Consider the following 20,686-nt stretch of genomic DNA (forward strand, 5'->3'; position numbering starts at 1 on the left):
GGATTTGTTGTAAAATGAAATAAAGTAGTTGAAATCTCAAATTAAGTGCCACAGATAGGTAATGAAGCTACGACTTATTAAATTTCATTTCTTTCACTTCATTTCGTCTGAACACGTTCATGTAAATGACTATCAATCTTCATAGAGTGAACTTGACAAATAATAAAACCATTATAGCTTCGTCCTGCTTTTATCTTAATTTATTTTTTTGACATTATTCATCCAAGGATTTGAATGAAAGCAAATAAAATATTAGACTAGTTAACCTGATTTCTTTTTTGGATTTAACATGTAGTTAATAGAGATGCATTTATTTATTTATTTATTGAGTTATTGTTATATCATCTTATGCAAATTTGTTAGGCAAACCAAAACATTGGAACATTTGGCAATTTGCCAGGCACCCTCAAGCCTACAGGCTACCGAATGTTGAGAAACTAAGCAACAACCTGGTTGCTCTCCTGACCAGATTGAATTTTCATCCTTTTAACTATGATGAATACTTTTGAAGGGTTTGATATGATAATCATCATAATAAAATATTAAAATATAACAAATTTTGTGTCCAAATGTCAAAATGACAAGATCTTGATAAATAATTTATTTAAGATAAATTGTACACCCTAATATGCCAATAATTCATCTTCTGAGAATTAGAATTTTTGCTTGTTTGTGGAGGACATTCAGTTTTATATTTTAGAATTGCTTGTTTGTGTGATTTCATTCAACTTGTTTGGGTGAAATATCCGGGATGTAAGTACACAAAACCTCACCCTGTTTATGAAGCTTCTTTTTATATTTTAGAAGCATAATACTAAGTTAAGTGTTGTAGAGATGAGGTTGCTTAGGTGGATGAGAGATAGGATACGAAATGAGCATATACGTAAAAAGATTGGAGTAGCTCCAATGGAAGATAATATTAGAGTCACCTTAGATAGTTTGGTCACATTAAACAGAGGCCTTCCGATGACTCAGTTAGGAAAGTTGAGGTTTTAGATTTGTCTTATATTAAGAAAGGTAGAGGTAGGCCTAAAAAGACTTGGTTAGAAAATATTAGAAATGATATTTCTTTATTAGATTTAAATGAGAATTCAACTTTTAACAGGACACAATGGCTAAAAAGGATTCATGTAGCCGACCCCACAGTCAGACAAAGGCTTGATGTTGTTGTTGTTGATCTATATAACTTAGCAGTCAATTTGTCCATTTTACTTTATTTTATAGTTTTATCCCCACGTACTCTATTGATTAGGATTGTTTTTAAATACTTTTTCAGGCATGCCACACAAAAGCAGAATACGAGGAACATGGTGCAAGCATTTGCCGAACAAATCCCGTATTCAAAGGAATGTACTGAAATGGTAAGAGATTTCACTTTGTCAAACGCATTTACTCGCGTAAGCTGCTTTCTCAGAAGTTCCCTCCCTCAAAAGCCTCCACACTACAGAAACCAATATACTACTGTTCTCCAAGAATCTTTGCTCCCAATTTGTAGACAATTATTATTCGAATGAGTTGTATGATAGATGCTGTATAGTTGTAACCCTTGCATTTTTCACGCCATCAATTGATTTTATATCATATTCTTTCCTGTGAAGAAAGCATCACTATCGCTTGTATTGCTAGGAAGCAGTTTTTTTAGTTTAGCATGTTGAGGAATTATATGATCAATGTGAAAATTTTGAATTATTCTCTTCAGTCAAGCATTTTAATATCCTCTTTCATTCAAAGCTGGTTGTCCTAGTAGTCTTGGATTGATAGATTGGTTGATAATACTTTGGATTTGTGCATGATGAGAGTAACAATTGCTCTAACCAGTTTATAGTTCCGGTTGATCATCTGCTCCAGCAAGAAATTCACGATACTTCTTTATCTTTTGAGTTGTTCTGCCTGATCAGTAGCTCAAGATCTTTGGTCTTCATCCAGACACGATGAAAAAGATTGGATCACTTCTTATAGATTCGTTGAGAATGATTCTGATCTAGTTCATGGCCTATTACTATATTGCTATTAGAAGTAGAAGGCGCTATGACGGGATTACTTTTGATTGCTGGATCAAATGTTGTGTAAAAGATACCATGACTGATTAAGCCCAATAAGCAGGGGAAAAAAGAAAGGGAAAAGATTACATCGTGTCGAATCGATCAATGACCTTTTATTGATGGGTGAGGATTAGAGTTGACAATAAATAATGAGCTGCATGATAAAATATAAAGTAAATGAATAAACTTAGTATAGCTACTCCTGTATTTAGCAAGTTTGACTAGTAGTTAGTTACCCATTTTGTAAGAATTGATCAAGTTTCAAGTTGAGGTTCAGTATCTTTGAAGAGTTCTGATGAGAACCACTAATTAGCTGACAATTACTATGAACTGGACATATAATTTTTATGAGTGTGAGACTTTCTGAGTCCTTAAATAAGTTTGTGAGGGATGTGTGTGCAATTTGATAGGTGTACCTATAGGTGATTTAAGGCTTGAAATAATTTCTGGCTTGGTGAGTTTTCAAGTTGATTCATAATGGATGACATGACATTGTTCAATCCACAACTAGAATGTTTATAATTGCAAGAAGCTTCTTACATGGTTTCTTTTGGGACGACTTTCTTATTGCTTCTTAAAGTAATTTTTTTAGTAGAAAAATTAAAATTTACTATTAAAAAGTTGTTTTAAGAGACCGTAAGAAAGCTGTCTCAACCGTAGATTTACTCTTGCATCCAAGCCATTGCATGACAATTCAAATACTCAAATTAGATTAAAAGTTCAATCTTGATAATAATTTTATAATTTTTATCAACTAAATTTTGTGACATCCATAACCAATCATTCCATTATTTTTTTAAACTAGATTTGATTTGAAAAAGGAAGAACCTGCCTTTGTATTTTAACTTTAAGCCTATTTGGTAAACCAAACATTGAAGAATATATATATATATATAAAAGGCTCAATTTTGGCATCATATCCAGGAGAAATTATTCTATGCGGAGATTGGACGCAGAAAGCAACCCAGAAACTAATCAGAATATATCACATCAACAGTAACGAACACAGAGGTGATGCAGTACATTCTAATTGATCTCCAAACGGCGTTCAAAATCCGCACAATAATTTTTCCATATCTAATTATATTGGTACAAGTTCAAATAAGTCTCACCTCTAAAATAAGAGCTCCCTCACCATAAACATATTTGTCACAAGGCACTTTATATGAAACAATTTGTTCTATGAAATGATCTAGGCCAGCTTAATATTTTTTAATTATATATAATTTTAGAATAATTGAATGTAGTGGCATTTAAAAAAAAAACAGAAGAAAAAGCTAAGCACTTCCCAGATATATCAAATAAAAAAATTCATTACAAGATTATTAAAAAAATTATATTTTTAATTTTTTATCATGAATTCAATCATACTTTGTTATTAATCGCTCACTATTAAAAAAAACACAAGCCTGTAGAAATTATAAAGTTAAAAAAAAAAAAACCTCACCAAGCCTACTACAATAAAAGAGTTGGGAGGTAAACCATGATATACTCAACAAGCATTATCTAAGAGAATTTCCCTCTCACTAAAATGTAACAACCCTAGATTTAGTCTACATTACATACCAGTAAAAATTGCAACACAATAGTTTCTATTCAAAAACTCAGAATCAAACATCATCATCTTTATCCCAAATAAAAGAAAGAAAGGACACAGAAAAAGATCCAGAAAGCATCATCCATCATTTCTTTGCATAGCTGATGGCCATTGGGTTTTGTGGAGTGATCTTGAAGCTCTGGAGGGCTTGCATGGCAATGGAAGCCTGTACTTCGTCCCCGAACTCCACGAAGGCGATTCCCGGCTTCGCTTCGATCATTCGGACCTCTCGGAAACCCGGGTATTGCTGGAAAAGTATCTGAAGCATCATGCTTGTAGTCTCATGAGGAAGGTTCTGGATAAATAGAATGTTGTTGGGAGGAGCAGTTTCCTGAGAACTGCTACTCTTTCCATGGCGGGTGGCTTGTGAAGTCTGTCAGGAAAACAAAATGGATCTGTTTAACAATATTGGTTTTCCTCTTTAATCCATCAGAAGAAAGAGAACATTCTATATTATATGGGTTTCAAAGCAATCAACATTAGTAGACTACACATGATAAGGGCTTTCAAAGCAGACTAGAAGTGGTATCTAACTCGAGTAGGATTTCAACCCAGATTTCATAAAATTTTGAAGGATTAAAACTTGAATTGTTTGGCATGAGAACTGTTAAATCTTACTAAATTATGATACTGTTTTCGTAATTGGTTAAGAATTTAGAGTTTGTGAGAAAACAAGTCCTTAAATATGTTATATGGGAATTTAGGCTTTGTTTGGGATGGCTTTCTTATTGCTTCTCAAAATAATTTTTTAGTATAAAATTTTTCTTTTTTTACTAGACTAGTTGAAACTGAATTAATCAAACCAGTAAGATTTAAAATTTCAAAAGTTCTGTTTGGCAAGATTTAAATAAGACACCAAACAGCTCCTGAACATGTTACAATTAGAGAGAGAAATTTATGAGGATATCTTCTGAGGAGCAATGCTAAAGATCCATAAGGCAGAAAGGTGGAAAAATGAGAAATTCTCATGGCGAGGTTTGCCTAAGCTTAAGGTTTCCTTTGGGATGGCTTTTTTACTGCTTTTTAAAGCAGTTTTTTTAGTATTTTTATACTAGAAAGTTGCTTTAAGAAGCAATAAGAAAGTCATCCCAAACAAACATATTTGCAGAGATTGGATGGCGAGAACCGTCCGAATTTGCTACGCTTTTACTGCACTTTTGCTGCTCTTTTACAAATACTCAACAAAAGGACAATAAATATGCAATTATGATTTATGAATGTATTTTTGTTGAGTATTTGTTGTGCTTTTACAAAAGGCAATAAAATCGCAGCAAATTCGGACAGTTCTCGCCGTCCGGTCTCCGCACAGAATAATTTCTCTTGAGTTGGAGCTTTGAGCTTTAAAGAAAAAAGGCCCACCATGCTTATTTATTTATTTATTTATTTATTTTTTGAAATAGTACTTGAGAATAAGGCCATGACAAGCTAAGATATTTCCCAAATTGCAAGATTGAAGTACGCAACAACTTACATGTACTCCATTGTTTTGAAAAGAAGGGCCATTAGCGGCAGAACCAGTTTGGTGCGCCTCCTCAGCTTTCCGTCTCTTCTCAGCAGCTGAAAATTAAACGGTATGAAACTAGACTTCTTAGTCCATCTCTCTAAGAAAATCAAAGTATTTGCAGAAATTGAGTAAATTCTTACTCTACTGTTAGCATTTAAAGTGATACTATAAAATGATTAATGATTTTTCAGGTGAAGTGGCAATCCATATAAATCTCTCATACTAGATATCCATTTAGAAAAAAGGACCAAATTGGTCCCAACTCTTTAGGAAGGATCAAAATTATCGTCAACTATAATAAATGACCATTTTGGCCCATCAATTCCTTCAAGAGAAACAAAAATAATCCCACCATCGAACTATTTTGAACCTTTTTAAAGAATCGAGAGATCAAAATGATCCCTTAATATGATTGGGGACTATTTTGATCCTTCATAAAGAGTCAATAGACCATTATGATCTTTTTCTCCCATTGATATTTAGATGCTTTTAATACTTAATGGCATTTTCATATAATATTTTTTCTCACATCATATAATAACCTAAGAATAAATAATACCTAAAATTTAATACAAGCATCACATAGTTTACTAACAAGAATTAGCTCTGCATGGACTTGTGAAAATAAACTCTTCTATTCAACAGGTTCATAAGTTATAATCACAGTTTGAAGTAAAGCGCTGGAATTTTCTCTATACCAACTTCATTTTTTTTCACAGAAGAGTTGATGAAAGAAACTGAGCTTCACTTAACGTGCTCAGGCAACCCTTAGCACTCAACAATTAGCATTGAATTATAAGATAAAAGGAAATTTCAATGTCCCTAATTACCGAAATCATAAAGGCATAGAATTAGTCCTTTGGTAATCGAGTTGGCATATATAATCTGAGAATAAATAATATGTTACAAAGTGCTCCATATAATCCATAAAGAAGGTGCAACAAAAGGATTTACAGCCATTCTTAGACTATAACATTCCCTCAATACAAGGAGAGATTATTCTCCGAATGCAGTTCACCATCCGGAGACCAATAAAAATGTGCCACGTCAGCGGTACCGAGTTGCGGTACCAAGCCGGGTACCGAGCAGGGGGTGACGTGGCACATTATGGTTGGTCTCCGGACAGCATTCGACGTCCACACAGAATAATTTCACCAATACAAGGTGCTTTTCCCCGCTCTCTACAAGCACTGCTCCCTATGCCCCTCTAATAACTCATGGGTGTTTGATTTGAAGGAAAACCTCAGTATGAAATGAAAACAGAATCTATATTCCTTTCTCATTTGTTTGGTTAGAACTGCATCATAGAGAATGAATTTGATGGAAATCTCAAATCTAGAAGAATTTTAAATTATGGAGAAATGTATTTCAGTACCTAAATGTGGTGCAATCTGAATAGAAATGGTTGAGCTTCCTGCTAGCAATGTGTTAACACTAGCCTCCTTTTCTCTTGTAACACCCAAACAGGTGAAAATAAATCCTTTATTTATATTTTATTACCCATCAATATTCTTGGCATTTTCTTTTGTTTCCCTTACTTTCTTGTCAACTCTATGTCATCATAGAGTTGACAGGTTTCTACTTATCACAACATAAAAAAAGTTTTCACATTATCTTTATTACTCCAGGTATCTACGTATCCCAACTACTTGGGGCCAACTTATTATAATCCTCATTCTGCATTTCATCTTGCTGAGTTTAAGATGATTTGTTAACTATATTATGCACAATCTTTTAATGTAATTTATAATCATGTGAAATTTGGTCTGCTCCTTTTCTTTCCTTAATCCTCCACAGTAATTTCATCTGCCTATCTTATTGACACATCAAGGCAACTTCTTTCTACATAATCAAACCACCTTACTCTAATTTCCACGATATTATCTTAAATAACTGTTAGTCTCTCTAATCTCTCTAATAAATCATTTCTTAGTCTATTATTTATAGAGGTAACTTCTTTCTACATAATCAAACAACCTTACTCCCACATTTTACTTCTTTTTCATAGAGGTCCCACTTAATGGAATTACTTCATTTGTATTACATCACTGTACCTCATCTTGAATAATTTATGTAAGCATATCTTAAATACAAGAAAATAAATATCCAAAATCTGGTCGAAAAATTCCTTGCTCAACTTGAACTACCTCTAATGCTATTGAATACTCAAACTTTTCAATCATCTCAATAGATATTTCGCTTACTGGCATTATTTCACCTGCAAATAACAACAGCAATGGTACCTCATTTTGAATAACATTTTGAAACATCTCTATAAGTAATACAAAAAGATAAGAGCATAATGGTTGCTCATTAATGTAATCCTAATATGATTGAAAACTTGTTCAATCCTGAATAACTAATGAAAGTCAAAGCTCTATTATACGCATTTCTAGCAAGTACAAAATACCTTTGAAACATACATTTTCTTATTATCACACACCCAGCCACTTCTCTTGGCATTCAATCATATGCCTCATCAATATCAATAAAAATCATGTGATGATCTGATGGGGGCATCAGAACTTGGAAAGTCTATCAGAGACGTGGCCATCGATCTACGGTCACGATTGAGACGATGTACTTCTGAGTCGTATTATGTATTTCTTTATTATTATGTTATGTTGTATTTGCTTTATTAGTGTTTCCATTTTTACCACTTACTTAATGGAGGTCGTATGTAAGCCCAGAGGGCATCGTCGTCTTTTTATTTTCTCGAGTCATTTGTACGAGGCTATATATAGCCCTCTTATTCTCTTTTCATGTTAATGAATGAATGATAAAAAAATTTCCTTGTTTGATTTCTTTGTGAGATCTTGAGATTGCTTGAGAGAGAAATCCTTAGGAGAGGGAAATCGGATCACCCACCAACCTTGGAGATGGCCGGGTTCGTGGTTCTTCTTCTTTATCTCTTTACCCTCCTCTTCTCATCACCTAGCCGCCGGCCACTTAACCCCCACTTCACCCGCCGCCTAGACTCCAACCCTATCTTTACCCACGGCCACCCCCTCACCGCTGGCCCACCCTTGGCTCCTCTCCCATCTACACTTGCCCCCACAACCTTCCTAAATTAGGTTTCATAATTTTGGTAACTCTCTTCATGATCAAATTCAAATTGAAATAATTACCTAATTTACAAAATCCTATTTTAGGAAACTTACTAAATCAATTCCTATTTAAATTTTAAATTAAGAGGGGATGAGACATTTCTTTCCAAACTTAGTTTAAAATAATTTAAGTAGGCATTAAATGCCTCATTAACTCTTTACTCCCTATATAGCCGCCTCTCCCCCCCCCCTCTCATGAATTTAATTAGGAATTGTTTCCTAAAGTCCACCTCCTCTCTTGGAAACAATTCAAAACCCCTTCCCTCCTCCTTGGCCGAAATTCCTCATGCCCATACCTATTTAATTTCTTTCCAAATACTTCTCTTCTATTTGGAATTAAATTAAATTCCCTTCCCCCCCTAAATGCTGCTGCCCCTCATCATCCTCCCTCTTTAATTATTCTCAATCTAGGGATTAATAGGAGAGTGGTTGGAAACAAATTCCCCATTTAAATCTCCTTGGAAACAAATTCCCCATTTAAATCTCCCCAAAATCTGAACCAAAATTCCCCTAACCCTCTCCCCTTGGCCGGCCACCTTATCCCACCTTCTCGTACTTGGATTCTTGAAAGAAACCCCTCTCTTACAAGGGGAAACAGCAAGGACAACAAAGAATCATCGCCTTCAACACTTCAACGCTACTAGATCAATGCATGGCCGATCCCGACCTTGATTACGGCATTGCCTACGATGAGCAAGGTTTCGTTCACATCCTTCACTTCACTTTCTTCGATGTTAATCCAAATATCAACAACACCGTCGAGGAATACGTGGAGCGCATTCTAGATACTCTCACCGAAGCCATAGAGGAGCAACTTGGTGACGTTCAGTGGTGGATTACATCCAAACAGTGACAAAGGTTTTTCAATCTTCCCACTCTCGTATTTTCATGGTTTAACTCTCTCTTGTGATTTGAATTGATTCATGAAGATCTTGTTCACCTATCTCTATCAAGCCTAGTAATCAAAGGAATTGAGCTTAGCCTTCTATGCTTCTAATCTCATTGTTAGCGTAGGGATTTTATTTGAAAGGTACTTAATTTACATGCTATTGAAATTCTACGTTATTTTGATAATCCAAGCGTTTGGCATGTGACTTGGCCTAAGCGTAGTCACCCCTCTCACGTTTTCTTTTATCATTTTGATTGCTAAGAGTTTTAATCTTAATTGTTTTATTCAAGAAATCGTGCCAATTCCTTTTGCATTCATCTAAAACATTGTAGTCTTGTATCACGATCATTTCTATGCTCGCTATACTCATCCATTAATCGCTTTGAGCTGCTTCATGTAAAAACAATTTGAACTTTATTACCAACTCAATTTTTCTAAGCCATGTTCCATTGCCCCCTCTTTTAACATGCCCCCTCCTTTAACATGCCCGCAAATAAAAAATGTAGTGCATAGAGCTCTATAAAAAAGGACAGCCAACTGCTAGTCTAGGGCACAATTCATATATTGTTCAGTTTTCCATATAGCCTGACCTGTTAAAACATGAGCTTGCTTGACAAGCACATCGGTCACCCAAGGGCACCATAAACCCATGCTGCAAAACTAGGGTTTTGTTTGTTAAGTGAACAAAATGGAAGCATTTCTACATGTGTATTTATTTATTCTTTTGGAGGAGCAAAGAACTAAGTCCTGGATCAAAAAAATATTCAGGTTGCTGTGCGACAGCTTCAACTGGCACAGATGAATAGTGGATTAAGACAAAAGTAGTTTAAAAAACACTTGAAATATGTTTCTTTAGTGATACGAACTAAATTCCATAGCAAAAACTCAAATAAAGCCGCTCAAGCCAGATTTTGTAAAATTAACGAATAACACTGTAATGTGTGCCCAAAATGTGGCTAAACTTGCTAGAATCATGCACCCACGAGCTCAAGCCAACTAGAGCTCACCATAAAAGCACGTATACAAAGCCTCAGAACATTTTCAACTAATATTTAACAAATAAATTTATCTTTTATATTGGTTCTATTTTTCTAATTGTCAATTTCACCATCCTTCTTACCGACACTTCTCAAAGTTTACAACGTCAGTGCATATATTAATACTGCATGGACATGTGACCTAAGCTTCATTTAGGCTTCATTTAGGCTTCGTTTGGAACAGTTTTTGTGCTACTTTCTAAATCGGCTTTCTAGTACAAAAATTTCATAATTTTCGTACTAAAAAGCTGTTTTAAAAAGTAGCAAGAAAGCTATCTCAAACGAAGCCTTAGTTCGTTTATGTTTGTTGTTCTATTCAAAAGCTTCATACAATAGATTCTACCAACCTAATTATAGTTTGAAGTATAGGGCTGGAATTTTCTCTAGCTCATCTGATTTTATTCACAGAGTTAAAAGAAAGAAACTGGACTTCTCTTAACTGACCTAAGTTCACTTAGTTCGTTCTAATCCATTAGCAGTCGACAATTAGCATTGAATTATTGGGCAAATAGAGTATTTAATACCCCCAGTTAAGCAATTCATAAAGGTGTAGAATTAGTCCCTTGGCCTTTGAGCTGGCATGTACAATCTGGGAATCAATAATATGGTAAAAATTACTCCATATAATCAATAAAGAAGGGACTGCAAAAGGATTTCAAGCCATGCTTACAAAGGGCTTTCTCAAATTCTCTCAAAGCTCGCTCCCTACTGCCCCCTCTAATAATTCATGAATATTTTATTTCAAGGAAAACCTGTGAATGAAATGGAAACAGAAATATATATTCCCTATTCCCTTCACATTTGTTTGCTAGTGACTAGATTTACAAGGATTATGATTGAAAGATAGGAAACCTTTTTTTGCCCCTTTCCTCCACTCACTTCACTCCAACAAGGGATGAAAATGAGGAATAAACATAAAAAAAGAGATAAGCCCTTTAACTTATCATATCAGGTAAGAAGAGAAAATTTATGTAAAACACCACAACCAAACAAGTCCAGCAAAGCAATGCCTAATATAGTTTATCCATAATTTGATTAAATATTTTCAACTTACAAGATCATAGTATATTACAATATCAAATTCTTATTGAATTGAATCCTTATTTCCATTTACAAGATCTGCATTAACTCATTGAACTCTTACAACATCTTTTACTTTGTGTAATTAAATATGTGCTTCAAAGCAGGTTTTAAAAGTGAAGCAATATGTTGGTTGAGTGCATCATTTGCATGTGAAGTGCAAACTTGCAACAAAGAGCATGTTTCATGCGGCTTTCTCATGTCATATCATAGTTTTGTATGTTGCACTTCGACTCAAAATAAATCCAGGCTCATAATTCAAGATTTGATTCAACATCTAACACATTAAGTACGCACACAAAAATTTTCTTCTACTAACTATTCGTCGCAGTCATCGGGCCATTGCTCATTGGTTCTTCGTTCTCTCTTGCTAAAGCTAGTCTCTTATTAATGGTTCTCCCCTTCATGCTCTCTTGTGTGATATTTTTTTCTATATTCATCTTACTGGTTCCTGTTGTTGATGCTAATTATTTCTCACTCTCAAGCTTCTTCTCAAAAATATACTTCTCAGTGAAACATCTTCACACACACACACACACTCTTTACACTTATTCAACATCTTGGACTCTTGCTGCTCACTTATCTCATGAGTATCTTAATCTTTAAGTTTTCTTTCATCACTTATTTCACAACCTTATTGTCAATGGATGCTATTCTTGCCGATCAATTTAATACAATCATTTCTTAATATATAATTTTTTATATCATAAACAAATCTTAATGTTATCATTTCTCACACACATAACTTGGCTATCAGTGTCTTCTTTATCACCTAAAACTCAAATCTTTATAATATAGCTAGCTCAATTATAGTTTTATAAAAATTGTCTCCTCTCCATGCTCTATATAATCATATAGCACACTTAAAGCATTCTATATTTTAACTATCAAACTTTAACAATGAAAATTCTATCCTTTAAATATCATCTTTTTGAAAGCTAACACCTTTAGGCATCACTTAAAATAATAATAACTAGTCATAGCTTGATCTTCAAGCCATTTTGATTGATAATTGTGGCATCCTTAAAACATCTCACCACTTATGTGATCATTTTCTACTAATCGAGGGCCTCATCCTCATAAAAAATTCATCAATCCTAATTTTCACTTATTTTACTCGAGATCTCATTTAATGGAATAATTTCATATGCCAATAGGACACATAGAAATACCTCGTTTTGAATAATTATTAAAAGCATCTATCTAATACAAGTAGATATTTATTCTGAATGTGATTGGAAACTCGTTGGTCACTTTGAAATACTTATAATACTAGTCAATACTCCAACTTTTCAATCATTTTTGTAGAGTTTTCACTTATTAGAATAATTTCACCAGGAAATAACAAACACTAAGGTATCTCATGTCGAGTAACATTTGAAAACATTTCTATAAGCAATACAAAAAATAATAATAACTTAAATGTTTGATCATTAATGTAATCCTATTATGATCGGAAATGTGTTAGTCACTCCAGAACAACTTATAATACTAGTTAATAGTCCATCTCACACATCCTTAAAGTATAAAATATATTTGTAGCATGCCTTTCTTGTTAACACACATCTAATAAATTCTCTTGGCGCTTAAAGGAATCATGTAATGATCATTTCTTGTCTGAGAAAATGACCAAAATGACACCTCAACTCTTAGTGAGGGACCAAAATGGTTCCCAACTCTTTTGAAAGATCAATTTGCTCCCTCAACTCTTTAAAATGAGACTTTTTTTGTCCTAACACCCAATGTTGGAGTTAATGGTGTTAAATGTAAGAATATTTTGGTCATGGGAAAAGCAATTGTGAGTTATGCGAGCAATTTAGCACTTGATTGAGCAAAACGGGAACATTGGCAATTCCTAATGCATGATGAGGAGGGCACGAAGTGAAGGTCCCTCATGTTGCAACGCATCACTGCTATAGTGCGCTTCAACAAGCTTATATGGATGATGTAGTAAGTGGAGTCTTTAGCAACTTTCCCCTATTCCTCTAGTGAAATCGCTAAGTTTTCTATTTTTTAATGGAATGGTTCGATCTAACTTCAACAAGTCATGGGAAAAGCAACATTGAGTTATGCGAGCACTTCAGAACTTGATGGAGCAATTTAACACTTGATTGAGCAATACTGGCACATTGTCAATTCCTAGTGCATGATGAGGGCACGAACCGAAGGTCCCTCATATTGCAACGCATCGCATCGTTGCTATAGTGTGCTTCAACAAGCTTATATGGATAATGCAGTAAGTGAAGTCTTTAGCAACTTCCCATATTCCTCTAGTGAAATAGCTAAGTTTTCTATTTTTTAATGGAATGTTTCGATTGGACTTAAACAAGTCATGGAAAAGCAACAGTGAGTTATGCACATACATAAAAAACCCATCATCCAGAAATAATCATATTTTTCTTAAAGCCCTTATTAATTGCATTTTCCATCTTTCCTTGGTGGATTCATCTCTAGCTAAGACCTTATAATATCTACTTAAAATATATCTGACTAGACAGTAATCTCTAAATCTCCTCTCCTACCTTACCTACCATACATATCTTGTTTTCTCATTTTCTCAGAACTACACTTTAAAACAACAATACAAATTTCTTTGCTTACTTCTAACTACAACACAAATATGTAAGCTTCAGCAGTATTTCATTTATGACATTCCTTAAAAAGCACATTCCTCAAAACTACATGAAAGAAAAAAAAAACCAAATAATAACAAATTTTAGGAATGAATCTTCTAAAATGCTATGGTTCAAATTGATCCTTAGAATATAGAAGCAACTATAAAACAACAATGTACATTTATTTGCTTCTAGCTAAAACACCAATATGTAAGCTTCAGCAATATTTCATTTTCATTCTATAAAAAGCCAACCCCTTTTCCTAATAAAACTAGGCTAATGGTAAAAAAAAGACACCAACAAATATGAAATTTACAGAATGAATCTTCTTAAATGTTATGAATCAAATTGATCCTTAGAACACAGAACTATAAATTAAGAACTTAAAGTGGGGCAATGTAAAAGCTTACATGCTCATTTGCAGCAAATAAAAGTTCAAAAATTGGAACGTAATGCTTCTATATATAAACTATAAAGCTTCACGTAACTGAAAAGCAAGCTGATAAATCAACATAGTAATATTTTATCATAATGAAATTATGAAAATCACCTTTGTCTTCCTGTTTCTTCTTCTTTTCTCTAGGAACATAAGTTCCATCTGCTTTAGCTACACAATCAGACTTCATTTTTGCAAATTGTATCCTCTACACAAAGTAAACTGTGCCAATTAAGATCTAAATCTCAAGCAAGCACACAAGCAACTAGCATTCAAAGGAACATAACTACAAATTTTTAATGGCATAATAATGACATAGTTTGATGAGGAAAAATGCTTAATCTCTTCTTTCTCATTTGGAGCATACAACACTTTTAGAATACAATATCTGACTATTAAACATGCCGGAAATTCGAAATTTTTATGGCAAAAAATTAGTTCTGCAGGATTTGAAACTTCATGCATAAAAAATGATCAACTAATACAAAGAACTTGTGAAAACCATAAAATGAAAATAAAAAAACTGTAATAAACACAAAAAAGTACAGCAAAGCTCTAACAAAAATTAAATTACATTATTTAGTATAATAAATAATTATAAACAATTACAATGTATATCACTTTAGTACCATAAATGAATAATTTCAGTTCTTTAGTTTTAAAATGGAGAAATTTGCAGTAAACTTGTAGACACTATAACCATAGAACACTTCCGAGGTATTCTCACAATACCTAATAGAATTCAGCAAAGCATGGAAAAATTACAGGAAGAGTAGTAAGGAATTAATGTAATTTTATTATTATAATTGAAGAGTTTTTAAATTATGTCTACTTACTCTCCTGAACTTATATTTTATTTATTTTGAAAATCAGAGTGTCCAAAACTAAAGATAGAAAAACACAACTATTCACCAACAGCCATGTGCTTTTTCGCTGTGAAGCTCATCTGGAGGCCTTCCATGACAGCAGCCTTGCTCAAAATGGATCATTAATACCAAAACATAATTGCAATATAGAATCACACCCTGCAGTTCTTTACATAAACATGATATGTGTGAACGTACATGTTGCAAAAAGTTATTAATTTTTCCTTTAAAACACTAAAAAAATTAGTGAAAAGCTATATGTTGCATTTAAGATGACTTCCTCAAAAATCAACAGCATCAAAATTTAGAAACAACCTAAAACTTACAGTAAACTTGAGGAATATTGCAGTAAACCTAATATGTCTTAAAGAATTCCACAAAAAATTATTTAAAATTAGAAAAAATAAAACAGAAAAATATAAATAGAACAATCCTAAAAGACAATTAAAGTAATGTGAAACTTTTTATGACATTTCTAAGAAGGAAAAACGATTATGAGAAAGAAGGAAACACTAAAATAAGATATAATTTAATGAACCACAAGACAAATAATTCAATCTTAAGAACATAACAAATCAATATTTAGGATCCACCTTCCTTGTTGCTCAGCCTTTGTATCACCTTTAATAGAAAACAAAAAAGTAAACTAAGCCATAGGGATCTTGTTTTCCTTAATTTTGTTTTTCAGTCTATCACTTGACCAAATTTCAAGTAGATTCCTTTCCTGCTTCAGCGAAAACTGAAATAATATAATTAAAAAAAAAAGAGTTTGAGAAATGAAATATATTATTCATAAGATAAACTGGGAGTAAGCATGAATGCTAGAAATGATCCAAGAACTAGAATTGTATTTAACAGCTTAAAATAGATTTCTTTGAAATGAATAAATAACTATGTGCTGGAACTAATAAGGGTAGACAGCTTCCTAGGATGCCATTGCTTTGCAGTAAGTATGTCCCTAGGATGAATGGTCTAAAGCAATAAAACTTTACCCCATTCGAAGAAACACGAAAAAGTGAAAAACTGTGACTTCCAGCTGCAATATCAAGGCAATAAAATCCAAAACAGGAACACAAAAGAAAGTTGCATACAGTTACAAAATGATGGCAAGGAACTATCGCAAGTATTGCTCTTATATCATGCATAAATTAAAATTAATATTATTCTAAGAAAATGAAATTTGGATTCAGAAATGCACACCATAGGTTTATCATAGAATGGAAAGCTCTGCATTTGACGAACTGCACTACTAGCAGCAGTAACTTCACTAAACACCACCCATGCTTGACCTCTGAGTTTCTCGGTTTTCAGGGCTACTACATCCAGAATCCTTCCAAACTGGGAAAAGAGAGCATAAATGGATCTCTTCAATTCTGGGAAATAAATTAAAAAAGAACTTATCAATCTAGTAGGAAAAAAAAATTCTTTTTAATAGAGGAAGGTATGTTAAACTTCTCGATGTTTACTCCTTCTGTTCTTCATGCATTTGCTACCAATATTTCAAAATAAATTTTAAAATTTCCAAAATCCGGCACATTGGTAAACCCGATGTTTCTACTTATTAACAAAAAGAGAGAGAACGAAATTACTCCTTTCAAGCTGGAAACTGAAAAGATGAAAACAAAAGACCGACTTGTTTATGAAAAAGAAATAGTTCGGTATTTCCGCATACAAACCCTATTAACTACTAAGCAAAGGGGTCATCTAACTCTATCTCGTTCGAAAGTTATCAAATTTAAATGATTAAAAAGATACAAAACCCATATGTATCTCGAATTAGGAATAAGCGCAGTTCGAGAGAAGTTTGCACTAAGAGAAATTAATCAGATTAGAAGAGAACAAAATGAAACCCTAAACCCTGATTTTTCTTATGTAGAAAGAATGGGAAAAATACCTTCTTTCTTCACCTTCTCGTTGAGATTCCTTATATATATAGTTTGATTCGGAGGAATATCGCCGGAAAGCATGGCTGCAATCGGCCGAATAAGGGATCTGAAGAAGCTAACTGTACAGCTCTGTTCCTCGGAAAGAAATAGTGAAATACACAACCCTCCGCCTTGGCTGAATATTTTCAAGGGAAATTTACATAGTGATAGTATACTTATTATTTTACATATTTAACATCTAATATATTAATATTACACATTTACTATTCAAATTCCTACTTTATATCATTTCTACCACTTTGTGTAACGCCTACCTCACGACGTCTATTTTCCCGCGCACCTGTGATGGACGTCTTTACTCCCGCCGAAATCCCCATTGCCGATACTGCTCGCAAATTACCTTTGTCAGACGTCTCGCCATTTTCCTTCATCTGAGGCCGATACAGCTCTTGATCGCATTGTCCTAATTGCTAGAAGTTGCCATTAGATCCCCATTTTCTTCGCACCTCACGGTATTGTCTTCCGCCTCCTGGCTGCTACAAGTTGCTGTTAGATATCAAACATCCTAATCCGTATTTCCTTCATGGCTGCTATAAGTTGCCATTAGATATCTAATTACAAGTTGACGCTAGTTTCCGTATTCCCTTATTTTTTTTAAACAGAGAATCATGCCCTTATTTTTAAACTTCAATGGCATTAAGAAACACTGTTTGCTGTTTGAAACAAGCATTGAAGGAAATCATGTATTTATTCGTAGCTAATACTTATGTGTTCTAAGACAACCGATTATGTAAGTGTTGAATGATTCATATATAAGACTTTATAAATGTTTAAATAACATTTTAACCATTGATACTGCATGCTTATGGTGACAATATTGAAAATAATTTATACGAAGAACAGAAAGAGTATATTTCTATTGTATTTAAGTATGGTGGAATCTGGGTTCAAACTAATGACCAACATAGAAAGAGGTACGATGGTGGCAAACAAAGGACTGTTAAACTTGAGAAAGGACAACTCACAATTTTAGCGGTTAGAGGAGAAATTGCTAGAATATGCCCATGGCTTAAGGGTCATCCATATAATATGTATTATTACATTTTTGGTACATCACCGAAGGAGTACAAAGAAATCAATTCTGATGTTGAAATGACTGAGTTCATAAATGTAACCAATGATAACTTCCGTGCTGAGATTGTTATTACAATACAAGGAGTAGAAGGACATGAATCAAATTCTAATCTTAAGGAGGTGGTGAGTTCTGAACAAATAGTTGAATGTTCTTTCAACCATAGTGATGTTACTTTGAATGCTCCTAGGTCATATTCTAAAGATTTAGCTGTTGGCACATATTTTCCTGATGCAATAAGTTTCAAACATGCTCTACGATCAGTTGCCATCAAGGAGAATTTTGGGGTTAGGATCAAGGCTAGTGACAAGAAACGTGTCATTGCTACATGTGCGTATCAAGGTTGCAAGTGGAGAATCCGAGCATCACTCTGTGAAGATGCTCAGTCTTTTGAAGTTAGGAGACTGGATGGGGATCATACTTGTCCTGGTATCAACCGTGCTGGTAATAGGCTTGCCACCTCTACATGGGTTGCCAATGAGATTCAAGATATTGTCAAAAGAAATCCAGACATTCTTCCAAAAGAGATCAATAACAATTTGGAGAAAGAGTATGGTCTGTCATTACCTTACATGAAGCTATGGAGGTCAAGGGAGCAAGCTCGTGATAATATATTTGGTTGTATAGATGATAATTATAAATGGGTTCCAACACTACAAGCTGAATTGATTGGTAGAAATCCTGGTTCACACATCACTTATACGTATGACATACATGACAATTCTTTTCAAAGATTTTATGTTAGCTTCAAGGTATCTGCAGATGAATTCAAATATGGTTGTAGACCTCTTATAAGCTTGGATGCATGCCACCTCAAATCTAAGCACCTTGGAATGCTATTATCAGCAACCTCAGTTGACGGTAATAATGGTTTATTCCCCATAGGCTTTGCTGTTGTGGAGAACGAATCTAAGCAGACGTGGCTATGGTTCCTACATAACTTGGGGGAAACCATTGGTACAGAACTAGAACCCCTTGCTTTCATTTCTGATATGGAAAAGGGTTTAGGCGAGGCCATTAAAGAAGTATACCCTGGAGCTGAACATAGAATATGTATTCGTCATTTGTGGAAGAATATTAAAAAAAAATTTCATTGCAAAGATGGCCATAAACTTCAAGGTTTGGTTTGGGTTGCAGCGAATGCATACACTTGCATAGAGTATAATAACAAGCTATTTGAACTAAGTGTTTTAAATCAGACTATCCATGCGTACCTTATTTCATTACCTTACAAGTGGTCGCGAAGTCAGTTTATGGGTGGGATTTACCACTCTACCAATACCAATAATTTTGCTGAATCATTCAATGCATGGATTGTGGAAGCTAGAACTAAACCTGTTGTCGACTTAATTAACTTGATTTGTGGTAAACTCATGGAGCAAAAGACCTCACGTAAGATGACGAGCTTGACATGGCACCGTGAATTAGTACCTCATGCAGAAGACTACATTAGAGAAATAACTACTAGAAAAGAACATTTATTAGTTCGACAGTCTAGTTTTTACAAGGCCATCGTCGAAGTACATGCAAGAATCCATTAAGGAATATCATTGATGACACATTATTATCACAAGTGGGCCAACCAAAATGAGCTAAATTGCCAAGTTGACGGACTCCACAAGACTTCTTTGAGGGTGGTGAAAATGATTGTTCATATGTGGAAGGTCTTTAAGTTATGGGCGGCTAATGTGACCGAACATCTGTGTTTTTTGGAAAAGGACCAGTTTGGGTCTTAATTTTTTGTAAAATTATCAAAGCTCATTGCAAAAAAAAAAATGACAGAACATTTGTGTTTTTTGGAGTTCATATGAGTTCAGTTAATGTGATTTTGAGCAACTATTCTGCATATACTTATATCTGCATATACCGGATTATGACATTATGCTTGTGAACTATACTTATATCTGCATATACTTATCAGTTAATGTGATTTTGAGCAACTATTCTGCAGCTATTACCGGATTATGACATCCGAATTGGATCTAATCCTGCATATCAATAGCTAGTTTTACAGGTCCATAATTCTGCATATACTTATATCTGAACTACAGCCACTACCGGATTTTGACGGTGACATCGGAATTGGAGCACATCAATAGCAGGATTTACATTGCTAAATCTGATAATTCTTCTAATTCTGCATATACTTATATCTTATATTGTTGTTATTAATGCAAAAAAAAATAATAATAATAATTAGATCAATAGCAAATGATCAAATTGGAGCTACTACATGATTTTGAGCTTCCATCTTATATCAATAGCAGATGACTTCAGTTCTATAATTTCGGATGCAAATACAAACTAACATTAAACCAACAAGTACTCCATTGCACAAAGTTTTTTTAGTTCCACAAAAGTTGAAAATACATGATTCCTTTTCATACAATAGAAGGAGAAAATAAGTAATTTCTCCAAGATACTTGAACAAAAGCAAGCACAACATATGCTTGAACACAACATAACACTAACCAAAATAAACTCGTAATGTAATG

At 33.9% G+C, this 20,686-nt stretch overlaps 2 protein-coding genes across 2 annotated transcripts in view; one reads left to right on the plus strand and one right to left on the minus strand.

Moving 5' to 3' along the window:
• Positions 1 to 1,698, plus strand: part of LOC110093528 (actin-related protein 3) — a 31,703-nt gene extending 30,005 nt beyond the window's left edge. Inside the window, exon 10 of the mRNA XM_020818433.2 lies at positions 1,277 to 1,698. Within this exon, the coding sequence (XP_020674092.1) occupies positions 1,277 to 1,357 (81 nt within the window). The 3' untranslated portion in view covers positions 1,358 to 1,698. The remainder of the gene's footprint in view (positions 1 to 1,276) is intronic.
• Positions 1,699 to 3,519: 1,821 nt separating this feature from the next.
• Positions 3,520 to 17,196, minus strand: LOC110093529 (U2 small nuclear ribonucleoprotein B''). The gene is made up of 5 exons (XM_020818434.2): positions 17,068 to 17,196; positions 16,374 to 16,546; positions 14,422 to 14,515; positions 5,111 to 5,196; positions 3,520 to 4,012 (listed from the first exon to the last, which is right to left on the minus strand). The coding sequence occupies exons 1-5, from the start codon at positions 17,138 to 17,140 to the stop codon at positions 3,725 to 3,727; spliced, it is 714 nt and encodes a 237-aa protein (XP_020674093.1). The 5' UTR covers positions 17,141 to 17,196; the 3' UTR covers positions 3,520 to 3,724.
• Positions 17,197 to 20,686: the final 3,490 nt, after the last annotated feature.

Source organism: Dendrobium catenatum, unplaced genomic scaffold (genome assembly GCF_001605985.2).
Source record: "Dendrobium catenatum unplaced genomic scaffold, ASM160598v2 fragScaff_scaffold_450, whole genome shotgun sequence".
Lineage (NCBI taxonomy): Eukaryota > Viridiplantae > Streptophyta > Magnoliopsida > Asparagales > Orchidaceae > Dendrobium > Dendrobium catenatum.